The sequence below is a fragment of the Ochotona curzoniae genome, unplaced genomic scaffold, assembly GCF_017591425.1.
Source record: "Ochotona curzoniae isolate NIBS_2020 unplaced genomic scaffold, NIBS_Ocur_1.0 contig_2699, whole genome shotgun sequence".
NCBI lineage: Eukaryota > Metazoa > Chordata > Mammalia > Lagomorpha > Ochotonidae > Ochotona > Ochotona curzoniae.
In genome coordinates this window covers 5082380-5104203 of record NW_024465561.1, presented here as the reverse complement: position 1 = coordinate 5104203, position 21824 = coordinate 5082380, and the positions used below count along the sequence as shown (strand labels likewise).

The following is a 21824-nucleotide window of genomic DNA, read 5'->3' as shown; positions in this document are numbered from 1 at the left end:
CCTTAGGTTAAAAAAAATTGTTTTAAAATATTGAGGGCCTGGTGCAGTAGCCTAGTGGCTTAAGTCCTTGCCTTGCATGCCCAAATTCATATCCTGGCCCAAATTCATATTCTAGCTCCCAACTTGTGACCTGGTAGGGCAGCAGAGGATGGCCCAAGTACTTGGAACCCTGCACTCATGTGGGAGACTCGGAAGAAGCTCCTGGCTTCTGGCTTTGGATTGGCTCAGCTCCAGCCATTGTGGCTACTTGGGGAGTGGACGAGCAGATAGAAGATCTTTCTGTTAGATCTGCTGACCACCCAAGAAAGAAAATACCAGCCAAGTACAAACAGGCCTTTATTAAGCAAAGAGAAGTCCTGGGCCTTTTCTGGAGCAGCGAAACAACCAGCAGGAGAAGAGGGGACCACAGGTGGGAAAGACAAGCTGGGTAACAGAGACAAAGGTTTTACACCCCTTCTGACGTGGGTGCTGGCCTTGGCCCCGTTTGGGCCCTGATAGGACAAGGAATGTTGGTCCTTGTCCTCCATTGGCCTTGGCCGCCTTAGGGGTGTGCTAGATCTCTGGCTGAGGTCACTGTGGTGTCCACCCACTTCCTGTAACTGCGGTAACCATCACTTTCTCTCCTTCACTCTGTAAATCTGCCCTTCCAATAAAAATAGATAAATCTTTTTTAAAAAATTGAACCTAGACTTGTTATCAGCGTTAAAGGGTGTTTAACTCCACACTACATGATGCTGACACACGTATTTGTTAAAGTTGGACCATAGGAAGTTGTCCCAAAATGTGGCCACTGCATATAAATCAACTGATGTTTAATTCATACCCTGAGACAGTCTATCAGCTCCATTCAATGTTTTGGAACTTTGATAGTCTGGTAAGTTAGAACTTTCACCTCTCATTCTGGAATCCTAGAATTCCAGTTCTGACTCAAGAATTCCATTACACATTCAACAAAAATTTATTCTGTTTCCTAGGCATTATGTGCTTCTTTTTAAATTTTTTAGATTTATTATTTGGGAGAGAGATTTTTCATCTTCCATTTACTAGGTCACTTTCCAAATGGCTGCAATAGGTAGTGCTGAGCCATATGGAAGCCAGGACCTGGAACTGATCCCAAGTCTCCCACCTGGGTGGCAGGGACCCAAGGGCTTGTATCATCATCTGCTGCCTCCCAGGGTGTGCACTGGCAGGAAGCTGGGTTAGAAGTGGCCTCTGAAATGGAATTGTAGATTTCCACACCCTACTGCTGTGGCAGATGTGGTCAGAACCATGGACAGCAGCACTGGCATTTGTAGATGCCATCAACACACACCTGACCCCACCCCTGCCTCATGCTACTCATCACACCACCGTAAAGTTCCTGGCATTACCCAGGAATCCCAGCACCTCTGGGAGTCCCAAAGCTCAACCAGATCTATGAACTTCATTTACCCCTTCATTTAAGCGTTAATTTGATAAATATTTATTGCATACCAGCTGCATGTCAGATACTGTTCTAAGTTCTTTGTCCATTCTGTCAATTCCAGAAATCCAGCCATCAATTCCCACAATCCAACCAAGGACTTTGACAGCCTCAACTCTGAGTTATCACCTCCTAAAGGCTTAGCAGAAACAGTGATCAGGACCATGGACAGTAGCCCAAGCCTTTGTGGATATTGTGGATTAACCCTCACTGAAATAACTGAAGTTTCTGTTCCTTCCTTTCTTTTCTTTTTAAGATTTAGTTATTTTTATTGGAAACTCATATTTGCAGAGAGAAGCAGAAATGAAGAGGAAGATCTTCTGTCTGCTGGTTCATTCCCCAAGTGGCTGCAACGGCCGAGCCAAGCTGATCTGAAGCCAGGAACCAGAAGCTTCTTCTGGGTCTCCCACATGGATGCAGGGTCCCAAGGCTTTGGGTCACCTTTCACTGCCCTCCCAGGTAACAAACAGGGAACTGGAAGCGAAGTGGAGTAGCTGTGACACGAACTGGCACCCATATGAGATCCCAATGCATGTAAGGTTAGGACTTCAGCTGCTAGGCTAGCATGCTGGGCCTGGAGTCCTTGTTCTTACCTAGGGCCCCAAACATCCTTAGTACTGATGCTGGGTCCCAAGGGTTCCAGCTTGACCCATTTTCTTCCCATAGGTGGATGATGGGTGACTGGTAGAGGGTATCATTTTAGGAACTGGGCAATGTTGCACACACATCTGCTATAACTGGTACCATGTGGTCAGCTGCCCCTTTGGCTTGCACATGACCTGTGCATGGGGATCTTCACAGTGCTGGCTCCTTAGGCAGCATATAAGGGCCCCATAGTGAGGCTATGTGCTGATTGCAATGGAGACCTGCAGGTACCTGGAATGTGGCAAGAACCCAAAGTCTGAAGATGCACTGGCTCTGGGATCTTAGCTGCTTGACTGCTTCCCTAACTAGGTATTTGGATATTGCTGCCAAGGTACACCGCAACCACCATCCTGTGCCTCACCTGTGACATCCTCTTGGGGCCCTTGGAGCCCTCTGGCTGAACCATCAGTTACTTGCTGGTACCAGGCCTCTATTTCTTAGATGGCATGATGGGTATATGCCAGACCCTACTCTACACTCAGCCTCTGATGTGACATCTGTCAGCTGCCAAGTGCTCAAATCATTCCCTAACAGAAGCTCAGCCAATGTAGCAAATGCCCAGGATCTTAGCACAGTCTCTTGGTCTTTCTCATCTGGAGAACCTGATTCCACTCTTGATTAGGTTGAGCTGTGGCCATGACCTATCCCAGGGCACCTGCTTGCACAATTTAGGCTGGAGATACTGTGCTTTTGATGGTGCTAGCCTGAACCCCTGCCCTTACCCCACCAAATCATGGTCACTCCCTCAACATGTTTTAAAATGTCAGCCCTTCTCTGATGAAAATGCAATCCCCAACTCTTCTCTTCTACTCTGAACCCTGACTATGATCCATCCCCCAAGCCCTTACCTATACCAGAGCCCCATCAGGGCTTCCAATCCAAGGTTAACCCACCACTCTCCTCCTCTCATCCTTAATCTGCACACCCTCCTCCATTTTTGCCCTGGCCTTCTTCCCATTCTTCCCCTGGACAACCGATAGCTCCTTTCTCCCCGCCATGTCCCACCTCACTTCCAGGCCCCTCCTCTCACTCATCTGATTCCCCTCCCCTCTCCCCAGACCATGTCATCCTTCCTCAACCTAGACTCCTGCACTTCCTGCCATGGGTGTGACATTTGGTGTTGTTTGCTCCTCACCTGACTGGGGCCTGGCATTCAGGGCCTGGCACATCTCCAGTGGTGCCCACAGGGCATCAAGGTTAGCAACTACTGAGTGGGCAGCAGAGTGGCCTGCTGCAGCCTCATGTTTGTCCTCTGTGATAACTTCGGTGGCAATGTAGCCACTGAATGTAGTGGCACTGAGGAGGTTCCGGGAGGGGCAAGGCAATACCTAAGAACCCCTTTCTACCTGCTTGCCATGAACTGCCTCCATCTTCAAACTGTTCCATGAGGTAGGAATGGTTTTGTCTGCCTTTTGCAACTGGGGAAACTGAGGCACACAGCGATGAGGCCGTACTCCAGAGCCCACAGGCAGTAAGCAGCAGCACTGGCTTTTCTACCTGTCTTCCAAATCCTGGGTCGCGTTCTCTGTGCTACTGCATCTCTATGAGGAAGTAAAAATAGTCCTGATAATAATAGAAATGAACAACTTCTCTACAGAATGTTTGCTCTGTGCTAAACCCAGCTTTGCCTCAATTACTTCTCCACATAGATGCCTAAAGGTATCTAAAGGAAACCGTGGCACAGAAGGCTAGGGAAGCTGCCCAATGTCACATCCCTGAAGTATGAAACATTTGTTCATTTATTTAGCAAATTCTGACCAGTTTTGAGCCTCTGCAGTTATATGTCTCTCCTATGCACCTCATGTAGTCTTCATCTCCCTAAATAACATCTTTAATTTTTTCATTTTCTATATTCCCAGTTTACTTTAAAAGGGAAAAAGAGAGATTTCTCATCTGTTGGTTCTCTCTCCTAATGCCCACACCAGCCAGGGGCCAAGCTCAACTTAAAAACCCAGAACTCAGTCTGAGTTTCCCACATGGATGACAGGGACCCAGGCACTGAGTTGTCCATCTCCTGTTGCCTCCCAGGGTACACATTAACAGAAAGCTGGAATCAGAAGGGAAGTTGCACCTCAAATCTGGGGACTCATATATGGGACGTTGGGGATCCCAAGTGTCATCTCACCTGCTGTGTCACACACCTGTCCTCGCCCCTTCCTGCTGTCCTCCCTTTCTAGGGCCAAACACCCCAGAGGGACTCCTGTTTGTCTTTCCTTGCCTGCAGGTTGACAGCCTCTCACACACACACTTTTTGTCCAGCCCTGACCCAACCAGCTATGACAGAGGTGGGGGCATGAAGTATGGCCACACGTCGAGCAGAGCAGCGTCAACATTCCAACTGAAGCTGAAGAAAAGGGGAGGGAAGGAAGGATTTACAGAGCTGCAAAATCCGAAAAGGATATTTCCATCTTCAAGTTTAGCTCAGTTAGGAATTCTCAAATGTGGTTCAAGGAAATTTCTCTCTCCTCTCTGTCATGGGCTCTCCCCCCTTCCATCTTTCCCTTGGAGTGACAGGACAGGTCTAACAACTTCAGACTGACCATTCTACCTGCTTCTAAGCCTGAACACGTTCTAACATCATGGGGTGGAGTAGGTGTGACATTTAAGTGCCATTTGGGATACTCATATCCTATAACGGGAGTGCCTGGATTTGAATCCTAACTCTGCAGCTGATTCCAACTTCCTGCTAATGTCGTACCCTGGGAGGCAGCAGATGATGGTTTAAGCAGTAGGGTCCCTGACACCCCAGGTAGGAGGCAAGGATAGAGTTCTAGACACTTGGTTTCAGGGTGGCCTAACCTTGACTGCTGTGGGTATTTGGGGAGTAAATCAAGAAATAGAAGACCCCTTTCTATATATTTTTTTTAAATAAATAATTTGGTTTTGGCATTTTAACATCCTTTCTTTCTTGGCCCCAGCCAACATCCCAGAATAGATGCCCATAGTCCTAGATGATTGCTGATGAGCCAGCCCTGGGCCTGGAGGCTGGTTATACACTCACTTGGTCCACACAAAGGAAGTGCGGTACGATTGAAGGGGCAGGGCTATGTGTGCAGTAACAGCTTCCCCATAGGCCAAGCTGGGAGGTGGATCACTGGGTACAAGTGATTGCTAGCTTCTCCAACAGAAGCTATGGATGAGGGAGCAAGACTGCCCCAAAAACAGGGGGAGGAAAGCCATGTCAGTCTTTCTCTTGGACATATAAAGCAACCACCACCATGCTGCTGACTTCCCATTAGCCCACTGACTGTGCTGATGCCCACCCCTGGCCCTAATCGATCTGCTGGGAGCAGTCAGTCTACTGACCTTCCAGCCATCCACAAACTGATACATTAATTTGCTGTCCTGTGGATCTTCCTATTGGTACTCACTCTTTCGCTGAATTCCCAAGGCAGGTCTATTAACCCCATCAGAGAGCCTCTATTTGATGTGTTCTCAGTAACTGATTTTCCTAGAGTGTTCCCCTAATTCATCAGTTCACCAAATGACTGTACCTCATTTACCCTCTGGTATGCCTAATGCCTCAATCATCAGTGAGCCACAGAACTGTCCACCACTGCCTCCATGTGCCCTCTGGTTAGTCCTCGGTCTGCTGTCACTGACCCTGCTCCACCTGACCCATTCTCTTATCACCACTCATTGAACTGCCTCTGCCCGCTTATTAACTCTGACCATCCTGTCACTCCACCATCGATCTCTCATAGAATCTCATTGACCCTTCATTGAGTGACTGCCCGCACAATCATCTTGCCATCCTTAATGACTATCCCATTAGCCGGCCAATAATGTGCTCCTGGATTGCTCTCTGAGCAATAGAGGAGCTCACATCCTTCTGGGGAAAGAGAAAGTAAATAAATAAAATGGATGGTAAATGAAGGACTGACGCTGTAGTGTAGTAGGCTAGCATCCGTCTGCAGCATCCATATGAGCACTTGTTTAAGTCCTGGTTGCTTCACTTCCCATCTAGCTCCCCCTACTGCCTGGTAAAACAGTAGAGGATGGGCCAAGTCCTTGGGCCCTGGCACCCATAAGGGAGACCCAGAAGAAACTCCTGGCTCCTGGTTTTGCCCAGCTCTGGCTGTTGCAGTCATTTGGAAAGTGAACCAGAGGATGGAACATCTTTCTCTGTCTCTCCATCTCTCTCTCTGTAACTCTGCCTTTTCAATTATATATATATATATATATATATATATATATTTACTGCAAAGTCAGATATACAGAAAAGAGAGACAGAAAGGAAGATCTTCCATCCAATGATTCACTCTCCAAGTGGCCACAATGACCAGAGCTGAGCCGAACTGAAGCCAGGAGCTCAGAACTTCTTCTGGGTCTCCCACATGGGTACAGGGTCCCAAGGCTTTGGGCTGTCCTTGACTGCATTCCCAGGCCACAGGCAGGGAGCTGGATGGTAAGTGGGGCCAATGGGATTAGAATCAGCACTCAGGTGGAATACCGGCACGTACAAGGCAAGGACCCCAGCCACTAGGCTATCGCGCTGGGCCCTAAATGTTTAAAAAAATAAAAATAGGTGGAAAATCAGATGGTGGTATAAGGCCTGCAAAAAATAGAATAAGAAAGAGAAAAAGCACAAGGAAGGTGTACAATTTTAAACAAGGTAACTGAGGAAAATTCCACCGAGAAAATGACTCCTGAGCCAGGACCTAAAGGAAGGAAGGACATCTGAGGGGAGAAAACCAGCAGAGGGAATGGCCTGGGAACTGTAGGAAGTGGGGGGTAGGGGGTGCCAGTAGCCAGAGTACCCGGGATTTCTTTCTATCTTTCATCCTTGTGTTGTCTTTTTTCTGTGTAGGCTTCTACATTAAGTAGGCACTTGGTCCAAATGCCGTAACTATGGCTCAAAATGACAGTGGCTGATACATGATAGAAGTTTATTTCAGTCTCAGGAACAATCCACGTAGAACCAGCCTGGTTGTTCCAACACAGACTCCCGCTCCCATGTCGCCCACCCTCCCCTGCAGTACTGCCCTCATCTGTTGCTCACCACAACTAAATTCAAGTAAGTTGGGAAGGAAAAAAGGGGTGTGCATGGGGAGGGGAACAAGGGGGTCTTTCCTCTTACCTGCAGGGTACAACCCAGAAATGGTGCACATCACTTCTGTTCACTCCCCATTGGCCAAAATTTCATGGACAGACCCCGTCTGGCTGCGAGAGGGGCTGGAAGATGTATCTTTAGCTGGGTGGCCATATGTGCAGCTAAAAATTCTAGTCTAGGGAAGAAAGAGAGGATGGATATTTGAAGACAAGCATAACCTGATCTTCCAACTATCTCTCTGTGAGGCAGAGGTGGCCTGTCACCACTCCGGATGGATTTCTTTATTAATTTTTAAAAATAAATCACTTATTCGTTTGTTTGTTTAATTTGAGAGGGAGAGAAAAATTCCATCTATTAATTTGCTTCCCCAAATGCCAGCAATAGCCAGTGCTGGATCAGGTCAAAACCAGGCGCAGGGAACTCCAACACAAACTACACAGTGACTTTGGGTTGGAGGAGCAAGGCGAGAGCAGAGACACCTGCCCTCCCGTGTCCACTCCACGTGCGTGTTCACATCACTGGCCACACAAAATCTTCGGGGAGCTCTCCATTTTCCCAACACCTATAAAAAGCAGAGCAACCACGGTGGATTAAAAGAGACTTAAACACCACATGCAGCTGCACAGAGCCTGATTGTATCCTATTTCGAGTACAACAATTACAGAAGAAGCTATGGTTTGGATATGACGTGGGTGTGTTCCCCCAAGGCTTCCCGCATTGGAACTTAATCCCCACTGTACAGTATTAAGAGGGTGGAAGTTTAATCCGACGATGGTGTGTACAGGCAGGGGCTTTGGGAAGTGATTAGGATTAGCTAATCCCAGTGGCTTCTGTGGCTTCGTAAGAGACACACGCCAGCACTCCCTGCTGCTTGCTGCCATGTGCTGCCTCTCAGCTCCTTGGGTCTCTGCCAACATGAAAGTCATCACCAGATATGAGTCCTTAAGCCTCCAGAATCGTGACCTACATAAATCCCTTTTCTTTATAAAGCTACCCAATCTCAATTACTTCATTATAGTAATGCAAAAAATGGATTAATTTAAAAGACATTTGGGGGAGAATTGGAAAGACTTGTCAAACTTATTCTTGCCCTTCTCTTAGGTGAAAAAATAGCTCAGTGGATTTTTTGGGTTTGTTTTTGTTTATTGTTGCTGTTGTCTTGTGATTATTTGAAAGGCAGAGCTACAGAGAGGGAGAACGGGCTGGTGTAATGACACAATTGGTTAATTCTCTACCTTCAAGAGCAGGCATTCCCTATGGGCACCAGTTTCTGTCCTGGCGGCTCCACTTCCCATCCAGCCCTCTGCTTGTGGCCTGGGAAAGCAGTAGAGGATGGACCAAAGCCTTGGGACTCTGCACCTGCGAGGGAGGCACAGAAGCAGCTCTGGGTTCCTGGCTTTGGATCAGCTCAGCTCTGGCCGTTGCAACTGCTTAGGGAACGAACCAGTGGATGGAAGATCTTTGTTTCTGTCTTTCCTTCTCTCTGTCAATCTGCCTTTCCAATAAAAATAGGTATTTTAAAATATTTTATTTATTTGAAAGGCAGAGTGACAGAGAGAGAGACAAAGAGAAAAAGAGATTGGTATTTATTTGGTGGTCCACTCCCCAGATGGTCATAGAGCCATCCAGGTCTCCCTTGTGGGGCAGAGGCCCAAGTACTTGGGGCATCAGCTGTTGCCTTCTCAGGGTGCTGGATTGGAAGGAAGTGGAGTAGCCGGGACTCTAATCAGAGCCCCAAGTATGAAACGCTGACATCACAGGTCACAATTTTTTTTTTTTAAGGCATAAAGGTGGTTTATTAGGTTAGCCTAGGTATATCCCAGCCACCTCCCCCAGCCCAGCATGGCTGGGCGGGGGAGGGGCAGCCGCAGACAGGTCGCAGTTTAACCCACTGCTCCACAATGCTGCTCACCACCCCAGGCCCATTTCTGGGGTAGAGAACATAGAACAGTTCTCTCTGATGTCACAACAGACTCCACCAGCTGTGTGTCCCTGCCCTACTCTCCCACAGCACCCCAACCCCAGACAAATCTGATCCTTGAAGTCTCAGGACCCACTGACCTCACCCAAGATCTACTGTCTTATAGGGGAAGCCAAGACACATGGGAGCCCAGAAGAGGCACCCCCAGGTTAGGGAATCTGTGAAGGCTTCTTGCAGGACGGGACAGAAGAGCTGAGACAGGGGAATAGAATAAAGGGAAACATTTAGTTCAAGGCCAAGGAAAAGAAAACTACCCTAAAAACCAACTAATGTGTATAAAATAACAGCCATGGAGTGGCTTAAGTCTTAGGGTAGGAGAGCTACTGCAGATTTAAGAAACTGCAAAGTTCAGAGCCATCACCATAGCACAGCAAGCTTAGCCTCTGCCTGTAATGCCAGTGTTCCATATGGACACTGGTTCAAGTCCTGAGGCTGCTCCACTTCCAATCCAGCTCCCTGTTTATGGCCTGGGAAAGCAGTAGAGTAGGGATCGTGTGCTTGGGCTCCTACTCCTGTGGGAGATCTGGAGGAAGCTCCTGGCTTCAGATCAGCTCAACTCCAGCCACTGCAACCATTGCAGTATTTGGGGAGTAAATTAGTAGATGGAAGATCTCTCTGTCCTTCTCTCTGTAACTGCTTTTCAAATAAAAATAATAAACCTAGAAGAAAAAGAAATTGCAAGGTCCAGAAAGCAAAGAGGAAGCACCTGCACTGAGGGTTGAGGGATGAGGCTTGAACAAGTGGGGAGCAGGGACATGGCTACCTCTCCTGCCATGTGGGAGGGAAGATCAGCCGTGAAGAGACGGAGGGATTACTGTCGCAATTTTAAGATGGGAGAGGTCCAGGGCTGTTGACAGGAAGAGGCCAAATAGGGAGAGACTGCAAATTCAGCAGAGATGCTGGAGTGGAGGACATTAGCCTTCCCTCCACCCGCAAGACAGGGAAGTCAGAGAGCAGTAAGAACACTGGAATCTGGGCAGGCAAAAAGTGAAGGAAAAAAATCTGAAACCCTGGACCATGAAACAGTCCAGCTGCGTAGTTCTAAAATAATTGTAGGGGTAGGAGGATGAGCCAGTGAGAGAACAGCTGGGTGCCTGGCACGAGCTGGCAGGTGCACTAAGCAAGAGCTTTAGTGAACTAGTCAGAGCTTTTGTGTTTCTTCCCCCTACAGTGTAACCTCGCCAGCTGACAGCCTCTCACTGTATCCATGGGCTCATCCACAGTAAATGGTGACAAGAGCAAGACCCACAAGGTGGGCACTGGCACAGCAGTTCAGACACTGTTTGTGATGCTCACATCCCATACCAGGGTACCTCGGCACAAGTGCCAGTGCTACTCCTGAGGGAGGGGCCAGAAAAAGCCCACTGGGCTCCTAGTGACAACAAAACTACACCTTTTTCCTTCTTAGCAAGCCTTCTCTCTAGGTGGCCTCAGGTCAGCCTGACCTGGCCTTTTTTTGTTTTGTTCTTGTTTTTGTTTTTGTTTTTGTTTTGTTTTGTTTTTGCCACAGCCCTTTGCATCTCAGAGCTGGGGATGCAAGATACTTATGGGAGGGAGGTTGCCTGGTCCTTGTCATTCACATGGTCATCGGGCCCCTGATTTATTTTCCTTTTGAACTTCCACCAAACCCAGAATCTGCTGGTCTGACCTTGGTGGGAAAGAACTCCATGGAGCCTTGGGCACTTACCAGGTTGGGATAGCAGCGATAGAGAACACATGGCCGCTCACTGCCTGCTTGTTAGCACACAGACCTGCTTGCAGTGCAATCTCATTTCTTCGCTGTTTCCACTGACTTAAAGGAAGAAGGAATCCTTTGGTTTTCTTTTAATGCATCAGGCATAGCTCTGAGCACTCGATGTGAACAAGTCAGACCACAGTGCACCTCTCTGCAGCTTACTCTGGTGGGAGAGGAAGGACAGGAAACAAGAGGATTTCCCAGCAAGGGCACGAGGGGCCCGTGGCTGCACAGTGCAGGCTGTGATCAGAGCCTGCCACCACATGCGGAGCCACCTGTTTCCTAGAAAGGATGAGGAGATGCAAGGGAGGCTGCGAGGATGTAAATGATGCAGGACTGTGTCGTTAAAGCCGCTCAGAGGCATGTCCTAGGAGGACTGAGGGTGAGCAGGATGTGGCCCACCAGTGCAGAGTTAAAAACGAAAGGTAGGGCCTGGCATGACAGTGTGGTGGTTAGGGTCCTTACCTTGCACGCGCCGGGATCCCATATGGGCACCGGTTCTAATCCTGGTGGCCCCACTTCCCATCCAGCCTGTGGCCTGGGAAAGCAGTAGAGGACGGCCCACAGCCTTGGGACCCTGCACCCGCGTGGGAGACCAGAAAAAAGCTCCTGGTTCCTGGCTCCTGGCTTCGGATCAGCACAACACCAGCCATTGCGGTCACTTGGGGAGTGAATCATCACACAGAAGATCTTTCTCTCTGTCTCTCCTCCTCTGTATATATCTGACTTTTCAATAAAAATAAATAAATCTTTTTTTAAAAAACCAAAATGTAATAAACAGGGCTCATTGCCAACTACAATGCTTTGAGCAGGCTAAATAGCATACATGACCTTTAGCACTGATGGACCCCAATGCCCATGAGTCAGGACCAAGAGCTGAAAAGCAAACCCAGGCAGTCTGATACAGAATTCAAGCATGTTAATGGGTAGGCCAACTGCCCACCAGAGCTTTCTCCTTTCCAGAGACTTCTATACTGTCTCCATAATGGCTATACTAATTAATATTCCCACTAACAGTGGGCAAAGCTTCCATTTACTCCAGATTCATGATAACACTTATTTTTCTTTAACATTTATTTATTTTTGTTGGAAAGGCAGATTTACAGAGAGAAGGAGAGATAAGGATCTCCCAACTGCTGGTTCATTCCCAAACTGACTACAACAGCTGGAGCTGAGCTGATCTAAAACCAGGAGCCAAAGGCTTCTTCCAGGTCTTCCATGCCAATGACAGGTCCCAAGACTCTGGGCCATCCTTTATTGCTTTCCCAGGAAGCTGGGGCCCAGCACAGTAGCCTAGTGGCTAAAGCCCTTGCCTTACACATGCCAGAATCTCATGTGGGTGCTGGTTCTAATCCCAACAGCCCTGCTACCCATCCAGCTCCCTGCTTGTGGCCTGGGAAAGCAGTCAAGGATGGCCCAAGGCCTTGGGATCTTGCACTGCACTTAAGACCCAGAAGAGGCTCTAGGCTCCTGGCTTCAGATCAGCTCAGCTCCAGCCGTTGTGGCCGCTTAGGGAGTGAATCATTGGATGGAAGATCTTCCTGTCTCTCCTTCCCCTTGTATATCTGACTTTGCAATAAAAAAAATAAATCTTTTAAAAATACATATTTTATTCTATTGCCTATTTTTAAAATTGGCTTGTTTGCTTGCTACTGAGGTGTGTTTTTGATTAAAAATATTTTGGATGTTAAGCCCTTATCATATGCATGGTTTGCAAGTATCTTCTCCTATTCTGTAGGTTGCCTTTTCTTTTGTTTATCCACTCATCTCACGTCCAGGTATACATCCAGAGGAGATGAAATCAGTATGGCCGCTGAGCTACTGCACTCCTCCGTGAACGGCAGCAGTTGACACGATGTAGAATGAACCTAACTGTGCCCCAACAGATGCATCAAGAAGATGTACTGCTTATATTATACAGCAGTGAATGCTACTCAGCCGTACTGAAGGAAATCCCGCTGGTGACAGACAACAGAGTGCTGAGTGTTAACTAACTTGTGGCAATCACCTCATAACGTATTCACATATCAAAAACAATTCTTTGTCCACCTTGAAGATGTACAAGCCTTAGCAATCACACTATTAAAAGCTGAGGGAAAAATAGAGCAATAAAATGTATTCCAGAAAAGGACACACATTAGATGGCAATTAAAATATTAATTGCATCCCATTATATTGTACTTCATTAATATACTATGTCACACATTCTTATAAAATAAATGCATGGATCTGTGCCTAGCATACATGAGAAATGATCCCATGGTGCCCAGTAGCACCTGAACCGGCTGCCCCTCCCTCATCCTGCTCTAGGCTCAGGGTGGGGCTTAGAGTGCACCACCCAAGTTTCTCCACCAATGAGAAAGGGCAGGGATAAAAAGGAGCTGGGTCTGAGAGACTGTGCTTCCACCTGCTGGCCACTGCAGGAGACTGGGCAGCAATAAATGCCTTTCTGCTTGCTTCATGCACCTGAGACTGTGCTTTGGTGGGCACGTGGGCTCAGGTGGGCTCATTTCCCACAGCATAGAAAGTGCTCTAGAAACAATTAGAGTATGAAGACACAAGCCAGAGATGTGGCCAGTTCTGGGAGAGTTCGCCCTCCCTCTAGAGCTCTCCTTTAGGAAGCAAATAAGAAATGTATACTAGATATATATTACATGTGTATATGAAAACGAGAATGCTGCCCTACCTGCCTGCCTGCATGAGCTGCCCTTCCCTCTTCATTGTGGCACTTATATTAGTTTTTAAGTGTGTATTTATTTGAAAGGCAGAGAGACAGAGGTCTGCCATCCAGTGAGTTACTCTCCTAGATGCCTGCAACTGCCAGACCAAAGCCAGGAACCTAAACTCCATCGGGTCTCCCACAGGGGTGGCAGGTGGGCCGTCACCATCCCTCTCGGAAAGCTTATTATGGCCATGAACCTAATACAACTTAATATTTTGCTGTTCTTCATTCACTCTCTCTCCTCTTCCTTTTTACCACGGCTGGAGGATTTTAAAACAAATTCCAGCCTCTATCCTTTTAACAAAAACCTTGATAGTATTTCTGATGTCCTCAGGTCTCCTAGGCAGGTGACCTGAGGTCCAGCGTGGCTAGGGTACACCCAAACTTGAACCCAGGATTCGGGCTGGTGTCTGTGGAGCCTAAGGGAGCTGTGTCCCAGCGATCCTTCCAGCAAGGACAACAGCGGGATTTGCGACCTGATGACCCTGGGAGGGTTCTGAAGTGCCCGCCCAGCCCACGTGTTCAAGGCAGCATGGGGGACTAGCGGCTGTAGCAGCTGGCAAAGCCCTCCATGGCTGCATGGGAACCAGACTCCCACCCGCAGAAGGCGAGAGTGGACCAACAACCCGAGCCACACGCTGCTGCTGCCGCCTTTGGAGGCGCGGCATCCACGCCCTCTCTTCCCGCCCCACAGAGACTTTGGTCCAGGTGGCCGTGACCCAACGTGTCATACGCTCGTCTCTCTCCGCGTACCTAAGGCCAGGATCCTCCCGTGGGGGAGGGAAGGCACAAAGCCTCCGGTGGCATCTAGAATATCTGATGACAAAAGCTGTGGCCGTCTTCCCTTCCAAGTGTCCCGGACACGGTTCCAAATGCACGGACACGAGAGACCCCTAATACTTCCTTCTTCCAGGGCCATTCCCTTTTCCTGCTTCGACTCGAGACCTAAAGAGGCTCAGTGCCCATCCTCCTTCTCCTCCAAAATACGCAGAAGCCAGAGTCCCCCAAACCACTGTCCCCTCAAGGACGCACCCCCTTATGCGGCGAGCCCGCGACCCGGCAGCTCCGCCCCCGCACGCTACGCCCGCCGTGACGTAACCGCCACAACAGCCAATCGGGCGCGCCGGCGTCAGCGACGAGAGGCGGGTCCTAGGCCTTGCGGGGCGGAAGCGCCGGTTGTTTTGGACCTGGGCCTCTGCGCGTGAGACGGCGGCGCGGCTGCCATGAGCCGGCCCAGCAGGCTGCAGAGGCAGATTCTGAGCCTGTACCGCGAGCTGCTGCGCGCCGGACGCGGGAAACCGGGCGCCGAGGCGCGGGTGCGTGCCGAGTTCCGGCTGCACGCCGGCCTGCCGCGCTCCGACGTCCTGCGCATCGAGTACCTGTACCGGCGCGGGCAGCGCCAGCTGCAGCTGCTGCGCTCCGGCCACGCCAAGGCCATGGGGGCCTTCGTGCGCCCGCGGGGCCTGACGGAGGAACCCGGTAGTGCGGGGCCCGGCGACGGGGACGCTACGGAGGCGCGGGAGACCCGGCCTGTGGGACGGTGACGGGCGGAAGAGCCCAGGGGACCACGTGGGGGTCGGGGAAGCAGCTGCTGACAGAGGGAAGATGGAGAACCCTCCTGGAACTGCAGGGTGCTCAGCGGAGGTCTACCAAGCACCCGCCCACCGCCCAGGGTCGAAGACAGACTGACATGCACTGCTCGTGGGGACGTCCCCACTCCCGGCACGACAAGGGGGACTATGCCATCCTGTGTGGAAGAAACTTTTTGCCGACTTGGCAAGGTGCCCTGACGAGTGGTGAGAAGGTGGCAGCTCCAACCCGCACCCGTGGAAAAACTGTCTCATTGGATTGTGACACTCGAGCGGAAGGGGCCGGGAGTCCTGCCACCCAAATTGGCCAACTGAAGACCCCCTCAATAACCCCTACTTGATAACCCTGAGGGGCAGCCCCCCAGCCTCTGCTTATTCCACTGTTTGAATGAAGGGAATAAAATGGGGGGTGCATACTTTCCTGTTGACGGTCTCAGAGTATGTATAGTTAAGGATTTTTTTTTTTAAGATTTCTTTCTTGGGGCCCAGTGCAGTAGCCTAGTAGCTGAAGTCCTCGCCTTGAACGCACCGGGATCCCATTTGGGAGCAGGTTCTAATCCCGACGGACCTGCCTCCCATCCAGCTCCCTGCTTGTGGCCTGGGAAAGCAATGGAGGATGTCCCAAAGCCTTGGAACCCTGAACCCACGTGGGAGACCCAGAAGGGGCTCCTAACTTCTGGCTTTGGATCAGTACAGCTTTGGCTGTTGTGGCCGCTTGGGGATGGAACAGATGGAAGATCTTCCTCTCTGTATATCTGACTTTCCAATCAAAATAACAAATCTAAAAAAAAATCAGACTTTAGGAAAATAATGGAAAAACAATAAAGGGTTTTTTTTTTAAAAAAAAGATTTGTTTTTTATTGGGAAGGCAGATTTACAGAGAGAAGAGACAGAAAAATAGCTTTCATCTGTTAGTTTATTCCCCAAATGGCTGTAAATACTGGAGCTGAGCCAATCCAAAGCCAGGAGCCTATTCTGGGTCTCCCAGACAGGTGCAGGGGGCCAAAGACTTGGGCCAGCCTCTGCTGCTTTCCTGGGCCATAAGCTGGGAGCTGGATGGGAAGTAGAGCAGCCAGGACACACACAGGTGCCCATATGGAATCCTGGTGCTTGGAGGTGGAGGATTGGCTTGTTGGGCCATCGCACTGGCCCCAGGTTGACGATTTTCGGAATGCCCCCTTTCCCCCGCACGCCCCCAAGCACCAGGAATTGCCCCTCTGGCAGTGGATGCATGTGAGGAGCTCTGTGCTCCCCATCTGGTTGACACACGTGACTCTGCGTGACCTCTGGAGGAGACCTGTCCTGGCTTCACCCATAAGGACACCCAGGTGACTCCCCAAGGGAGTGTAGTAAGGTAGGAGAGGAAAAGTGTGCTAAGGAGACCTGACTGGTCAGCCCTGAGGCGCGTTACTGAGGATCGCCAGTCCTTTGGAGTGTTTCATAAAAACTGGAAACTTCCACCTTCAAACCTGGCTGAGGAGCCCAGCCTCAGCTGCAAGTTGGGAGTTTGGTCAGCAGGGCTGTGGGGCAGAGTGAGGAGGGGGAGATGAGCCCATAGACCTTGGGAGTGCCCCTCCCCAGGTTTGTAGAGGGACCCGCCCTGCACATCTCCCTGGGCTACTACATTTTGCAACCCTGAGCTGTATTTGTGTCCGTATCAGCTAAGCAAGTGGAAGCAGGTGAATCCTGCAGTTGGATGCCTCGAGGGAGACCCTTGGGGAGGGAACCTTGGACTGAAGGGAGGGTGGGCAGCAGAGAACCATGGAGAGTCTGGAAAGTATCTCATGGCTTCCTACCCACTCAGCTTCCTGTTGTGTCTCCAAACACGGTCCCTGGCTTCCAGATCTTGAGCCTTGACATGCCCCTGGATGGGCACTTCCCACTGGGGCAGGAGGAGAGGAGACAGGCACCCAGGTGTAGCAGGTGAATGGGGTTTGCTGGGTAGCAGGGGTGCAGTAGCAGCATGCCTAACCTGAGGGAGGAGGCGTGCCAGCGCACAGTGGTTAAGAGAGGGCTCTAGAACCAACATGTTCTTAGGTTGGGATCTTTACTGATTCTGTTGTGGTTTAACTTTGTGCTGCCTTGACACCCTGATCTGATCAGTTAAGGAGGTATGGTAATACTGCTTCCCTGGGGACTGTTAAGATGACACTGAGAATTAAATGCAGAGTTGTGGCAGCAGATGATGCCAGCCCCCATGCCCAGGAACCATCCTGCCCACTTGGAGAATGTTTAGCCACAGATCCTGTGTGGACACAAGTCGGCCTGGGGCAGGTCACCCATGATACCTGTGCCCTTCCTATATGGCCTGCAGCTTGCTGAGACAAACGTGTGCTGATTTGCCTGAGGGTTAGGGGACCTTCACAGCCAGGACAGGTGGGAGTACAGGTGGGATGTCCACAACAATAAGAGATGGACGTGGGCCCGGCACGGTGGCGCAAGTGGTTAAGGTCCTCGCCTTGCACGCCCGGGATCCCATATGGGCGCCAGTTCTAATCCCAGCGGCCCTGCTTCCCTTCCAGCTCCCTGCCTGTGGCCCGGGAAAGCAGTCGAGGACAGCCCAAAGCTTTGGGACCCTGCACCCGTGTGGGAGACCCAGAAGAGGCTCCTGGCTTCGGATTGGCATAGCATCGGCCGTTGCGCTCACTTGGGGAGTGAATCATCGGACGGAGGATCTTCCTCTCTGTCTCTCCTCTCTGTATATCCACCTTTCCAATAAAAAATAATAAAAATAATTTTTTTTTAAAAAAAAAAGAGATGGACGTGACCCATCAGTGCCACAGTTTCTTCATGGAACAACTTTGGGGTGTTCCACACAGCTTCCCAGTGGGCCCCAGTGGGATGGCATCCCAGATACCCAGTACTGGCGTTCTTCCTTCCGTAGCTTACTTCTCTCATCCCCTGCTATTGTTCCCAGGATCACCCCCTAAAACTTGTGTCAGAATTTAGGGGAACCTAACTCAAGATGGGTCGATTCAGTACTGGTTTGGGGGGTACTGCTAAATTTTGGGTACTCAAGTCCCCACATCTCCACATTCCTCTGGCAGTGACCATTTATTACACATGTGTAGAACATGTACTCAGATTGGAGGGGGACCATTGACATAGCTAAGCACCAGGTAGGGCGTCCTGGCCAGTCGGGTGTGAGAGCAGCAAGGGCCTCCGGATATGGGCAGGAACAAGGTGGCCCCCAGCAGGAGAAGGAAGAGAACGAGAAGAATGAGGAGGAAGAGCAGAGGCCGCCTGGATGTAGGAGTGGGGACCCTAGGGAAGGAAAGGCGGTGTTAACTATATGGGTGAGCTGCCACTATGAACCTGGGGACTCATCTTCCAAGGACCTCACCCAGAATCCACTTCCAGCATGACACCCTGGAGACTGGGAGCAGCTTGCCTCTTCTTGTCCTGAGGGTACACAGAGCCAACAGCAGAGTGAAAGGAAACAACACTTCGTATGGGCTTGCCCTTACTACAGATCCACATGTTTCTTCTTTTCTTCCTCTTTTCCTGGTACCCCAGAACCCTACATCTCTATGTATAGCAGAATTGTGTTCGGGCCTGTCCCCCATCCCACCAAATCCCTCTTTTCCTGTTAACAGTGGTTAATCTGAGGAACTCAGACTTACCCCCCCTCTCCAACATCCAAGACTGGGCACATGGGCCAGACACGGCCAATTAAAGCATTCAGGCTGGTTCAGGTGTGGCTGTGGGCCCAAGCCAGGCAGCTGGGAGTCAGCTGCAGAACTTGGGCTGCTGCCAGAGGGAAGTCAGTGTGTAGCAACTAGGGCAACCATTTTGGGCCAAAGAGCATGACAGGGGCAGCTGCTCTGCTGGCAGCAGAGATCCGGCCTGCACTTTTCTAAAGCGGATTGGGTTTCTGTCACTTGTCACCAGGAATCCCAAATGCTGCACCTGGCAGAGAACCAGCTCACCTGAGGCTTCCGAAGCAAGGGACGTCTTCGGTGACCTGCTAAGTGTTTCCGGTGGCCGAGACCCGACATGAACATGTCCTATAGGAAGAGAGGGGGGTAAATGGTTCTTGAGAGAACCAACCACAAACAGAAATCCTGGTTGAAGAAAGATCATGATGGGGGGCTGTCAAAAGGTGAAATTCTGGGAGAACAGAGGAGATCACTTGGGAAAGACAGAGGGGCAGAGCCAGAGAGAAGAGGCATCATTTATTTATTCAGTCAACAAATATTTAATGAGTGTCTGTTACATGCCAGGCACCCTTTTAGGAACAGCGGACACAGTGGGCATGTCAAAATAGGTAAACTCCTGGCCTCCATGGAATTTATATTCCCAGGCGCATGAGCAGGGAGCTGGATTGGAAGTGGAACAGCCAGGACTTGAACTGGCACCTGTATGAGATACCCACATTGCATGCATAAACCTTTCCTGCTACATCACAATGTTAGACCCAGGGATTGTTCTTACCTCAAAGGCTTGTCCCCGGTGGCCACACAGCTCACAGGGTGCCCCTGGAGTCCACGCCTTCTTTTGCCGTAAGGGCCCCAGGCCCCCAACGTCCCCTGCCGGGTCCCACTCCAACTCTGCAGGAGTGAGGAGGCTACTGGATGTCCAGGGTCCCCAGACCCCAGTAGTTCCCGGCCCATCTGAGTCCCCCTTGGCCTCCAAGTCCTGGTCTAGCATGTTGGCCTCCTCGAACACCTGGGTCAGAGAACAGAGGTCATAGGAATTGGGAGATTGGGGTCAGGGCTAGAAACCACAAAGCTGGGCCATACCAGGCTGTAGCTGACCAGCTGGGCCTGCAGCTGCCAGAGCCGTCGGAAGATAGTATCTCGGTGGGCTCCAAGGGCCCTCAGGATGTGCTCAAGGGATGCCCAGGATCTGGGTTCACTCCGCTGTGCCAGCCCCTCACCAAATGCTAGCAGTGCATCCACACGTTCAGCTGCTCCATGCAGGTCTGCCTGTAGTGCCTGAGGATATATTCATGGACATCAACCCCCTACACACACCAGAAACATCAAAGACCCAGACCCTGAATCTACCACCTTCCCTATTTCCTATCCTGAGACCTAGGACATGTAAGAAACTCACTTCCCACACAAGTGAGTAGCAGGAACAGCCACCCTCTCCTGAGGCCACGCACACCTTCCCCAACTTCCCACTACCCACCTGCAGCCGGACGGTCATGCTCTGGGCCAGTGTCCAGGGTCTCAGGCCTCGCTCTAGGTCCTGCAGCCGGAGGCCCAGTCCCAGCAGGCAAAGGTACAGGCTGTCCTGCTCAGCTTCCAATACCTCCAGGCCAGATATGGGGTACTGGGAAACAATGGAGCCCCAGTCAGGCCAGCAGCCAGCAAATACATTATCCTCATTCACATGGTATCCCCTTCCTGCAGGCCCTTGCCTTCTAGATGCTTTTTGCAGCAGAATCCCTCTCTTAGCTATTCCTACTTGGAGGCCTTCCTAGTGGATGTAGGCCTGGAGACATCTAGTCCAAGATCTCCAGGTTTCCAGGGCTCTTAGAAACATGTTGATGAGGGGGCCTGGGGCCTGGACAGAGAGGAGGTAAGGCAGCTGGGGTACCCCCGGGAGGAATGGGCTTGGCATAGAACCAGTTATGAAATGCTTCTCTCCCAGTCAGTAATATTATTGCAGCACTTCTATCTGGATTGGGAGAGACAGTTTCCAAGGCATCCCTTCCCCGACAGGTGCCCAATCACTTTCCCAGAATCATTGCTTCACCCACAGAATGGAAGCCAGACTCTAGAGGACCAAGAAGGGATGGGGGCTGGTCCCAGGAGTCAGGGCTATCTCGGCTCACCTCATGGTGTTTGTTTCCGGCTGAATCCTCGCGGGAAGAGGGCGTGAACGAGCTCATAGGGCTAGCAGTGGGCTCAGCACCCCTCTGCTCAGCCTGGGTGAGCTCAGGAGCATCCAACGAGTCCTGGCCCAGTTTCAGGGCCTGCTCTGACCTGGAAATTGGGAGGCATTGGGAGGCCCCTGAGTGAGCTCTGGTGCCTCATTTTCCATCCCAACTTCACCCCAGCCCCAGCCCCACTCCCCCTGTCCTCAAGTGATCATAGCCATGGTACCTCCTTCCCCTAAACAGCCCCTACAATTGCCCCCACCCTCTTGGGACCAAGTTCAAACAAACCAACCCCAACCTGATGGTCTCTGCTCCTGACGCAGGGTAGTCCGTGCTTCCAGCGCTGTCCAGTTCTCCACACGGGTGGGTGAGGAGCTCTGGGGGGTGGCTGAGGCCCAGAGGTGGGAACAGTGCCATAGCTTGGGGGTCTAGGGACCGAGAGTCCATGAGGCCACTGTTTCAGATCCTTTTCCCTGGCCAGGGTGTTACCCAGACCTCCTCCTCAGCTGGACACACCTGGGCAGGAAGGGCCCCAGGAAGCCCAAGGGCAGGCCTGGCTCCACCCCTTCCATGGGGAACCTGGACTCAAGTAATTCGATGCTGGGCTCAGGTGACAGCACAGTCACTTAACTCCTTCCTTCCTAGAGGCACCAATGGTTGTGCCTTCCCAAGTCATGCCGCCCCCTTCTGAGGGGTTCCAGATACAATCCCCCACCCACCTAGTCCCTCACAAGCCATAGGCTCTGCCCCACTCACTGATCTACTTGCCTGACCTCAAGGGTCTACACCATTCACTCAAGTTCCTGG

General features: G+C 50.8%; 2 protein-coding genes across 2 annotated transcripts; one reads left to right on the top strand and one right to left on the bottom strand.

The window, feature by feature from the left end:
• Nucleotides 1-14781: 14781 nt before the first annotated feature.
• Nucleotides 14782-15606, top strand: SDHAF1 (succinate dehydrogenase complex assembly factor 1). The gene has a single exon (XM_040976642.1). The coding sequence runs from the start codon at nucleotides 14822-14824 to the stop codon at nucleotides 15140-15142; it is 321 nt and encodes a 106-aa protein (XP_040832576.1). The 5' UTR covers nucleotides 14782-14821; the 3' UTR covers nucleotides 15143-15606.
• Nucleotides 15607-17985: 2379 nt separating this feature from the next.
• Nucleotides 17986-21764, bottom strand: SYNE4 (spectrin repeat containing nuclear envelope family member 4). Its single transcript, XM_040976393.1, has 8 exons — nucleotides 21310-21764; nucleotides 20973-21123; nucleotides 20324-20467; nucleotides 19930-20124; nucleotides 19622-19855; nucleotides 19117-19194; nucleotides 18531-18589; nucleotides 17986-18451 (listed from the first exon to the last, which is right to left on the bottom strand). Exons 1-8 carry the CDS (start codon nucleotides 21462-21464, stop codon nucleotides 18268-18270), a joined length of 1200 nt encoding a protein of 399 aa, XP_040832327.1. The 5' UTR covers nucleotides 21465-21764; the 3' UTR covers nucleotides 17986-18267.
• Between the last annotated feature and the right edge of the window lie 60 nt (nucleotides 21765-21824).

Coding starts and splice junctions, on each gene's coding strand:
- SDHAF1 (XM_040976642.1), top strand. CDS start 14,822: ATGAGCCGGCCCAGCAGGCTGCAGAGGCAGATTCTGAGCCTGTACCGC.
- SYNE4 (XM_040976393.1), bottom strand. CDS start 21,464: ATGGACTCTCGGTCCCTAGACCCCCAAGCTATGGCACTGTTCCCACCT. Junction 21,124..21,309: donor GCAGAGACCATCAGGTTGGG/GTTGGTTTGTTT, acceptor CCCAATTTCCAG/GTCAGAGCAGGCCCTGAAAC. Junction 19,856..19,929: donor AGCTGGTCAGCTACAGCCTG/GTATGGCCCAGC, acceptor TCTCTGACCCAG/GTGTTCGAGGAGGCCAACAT.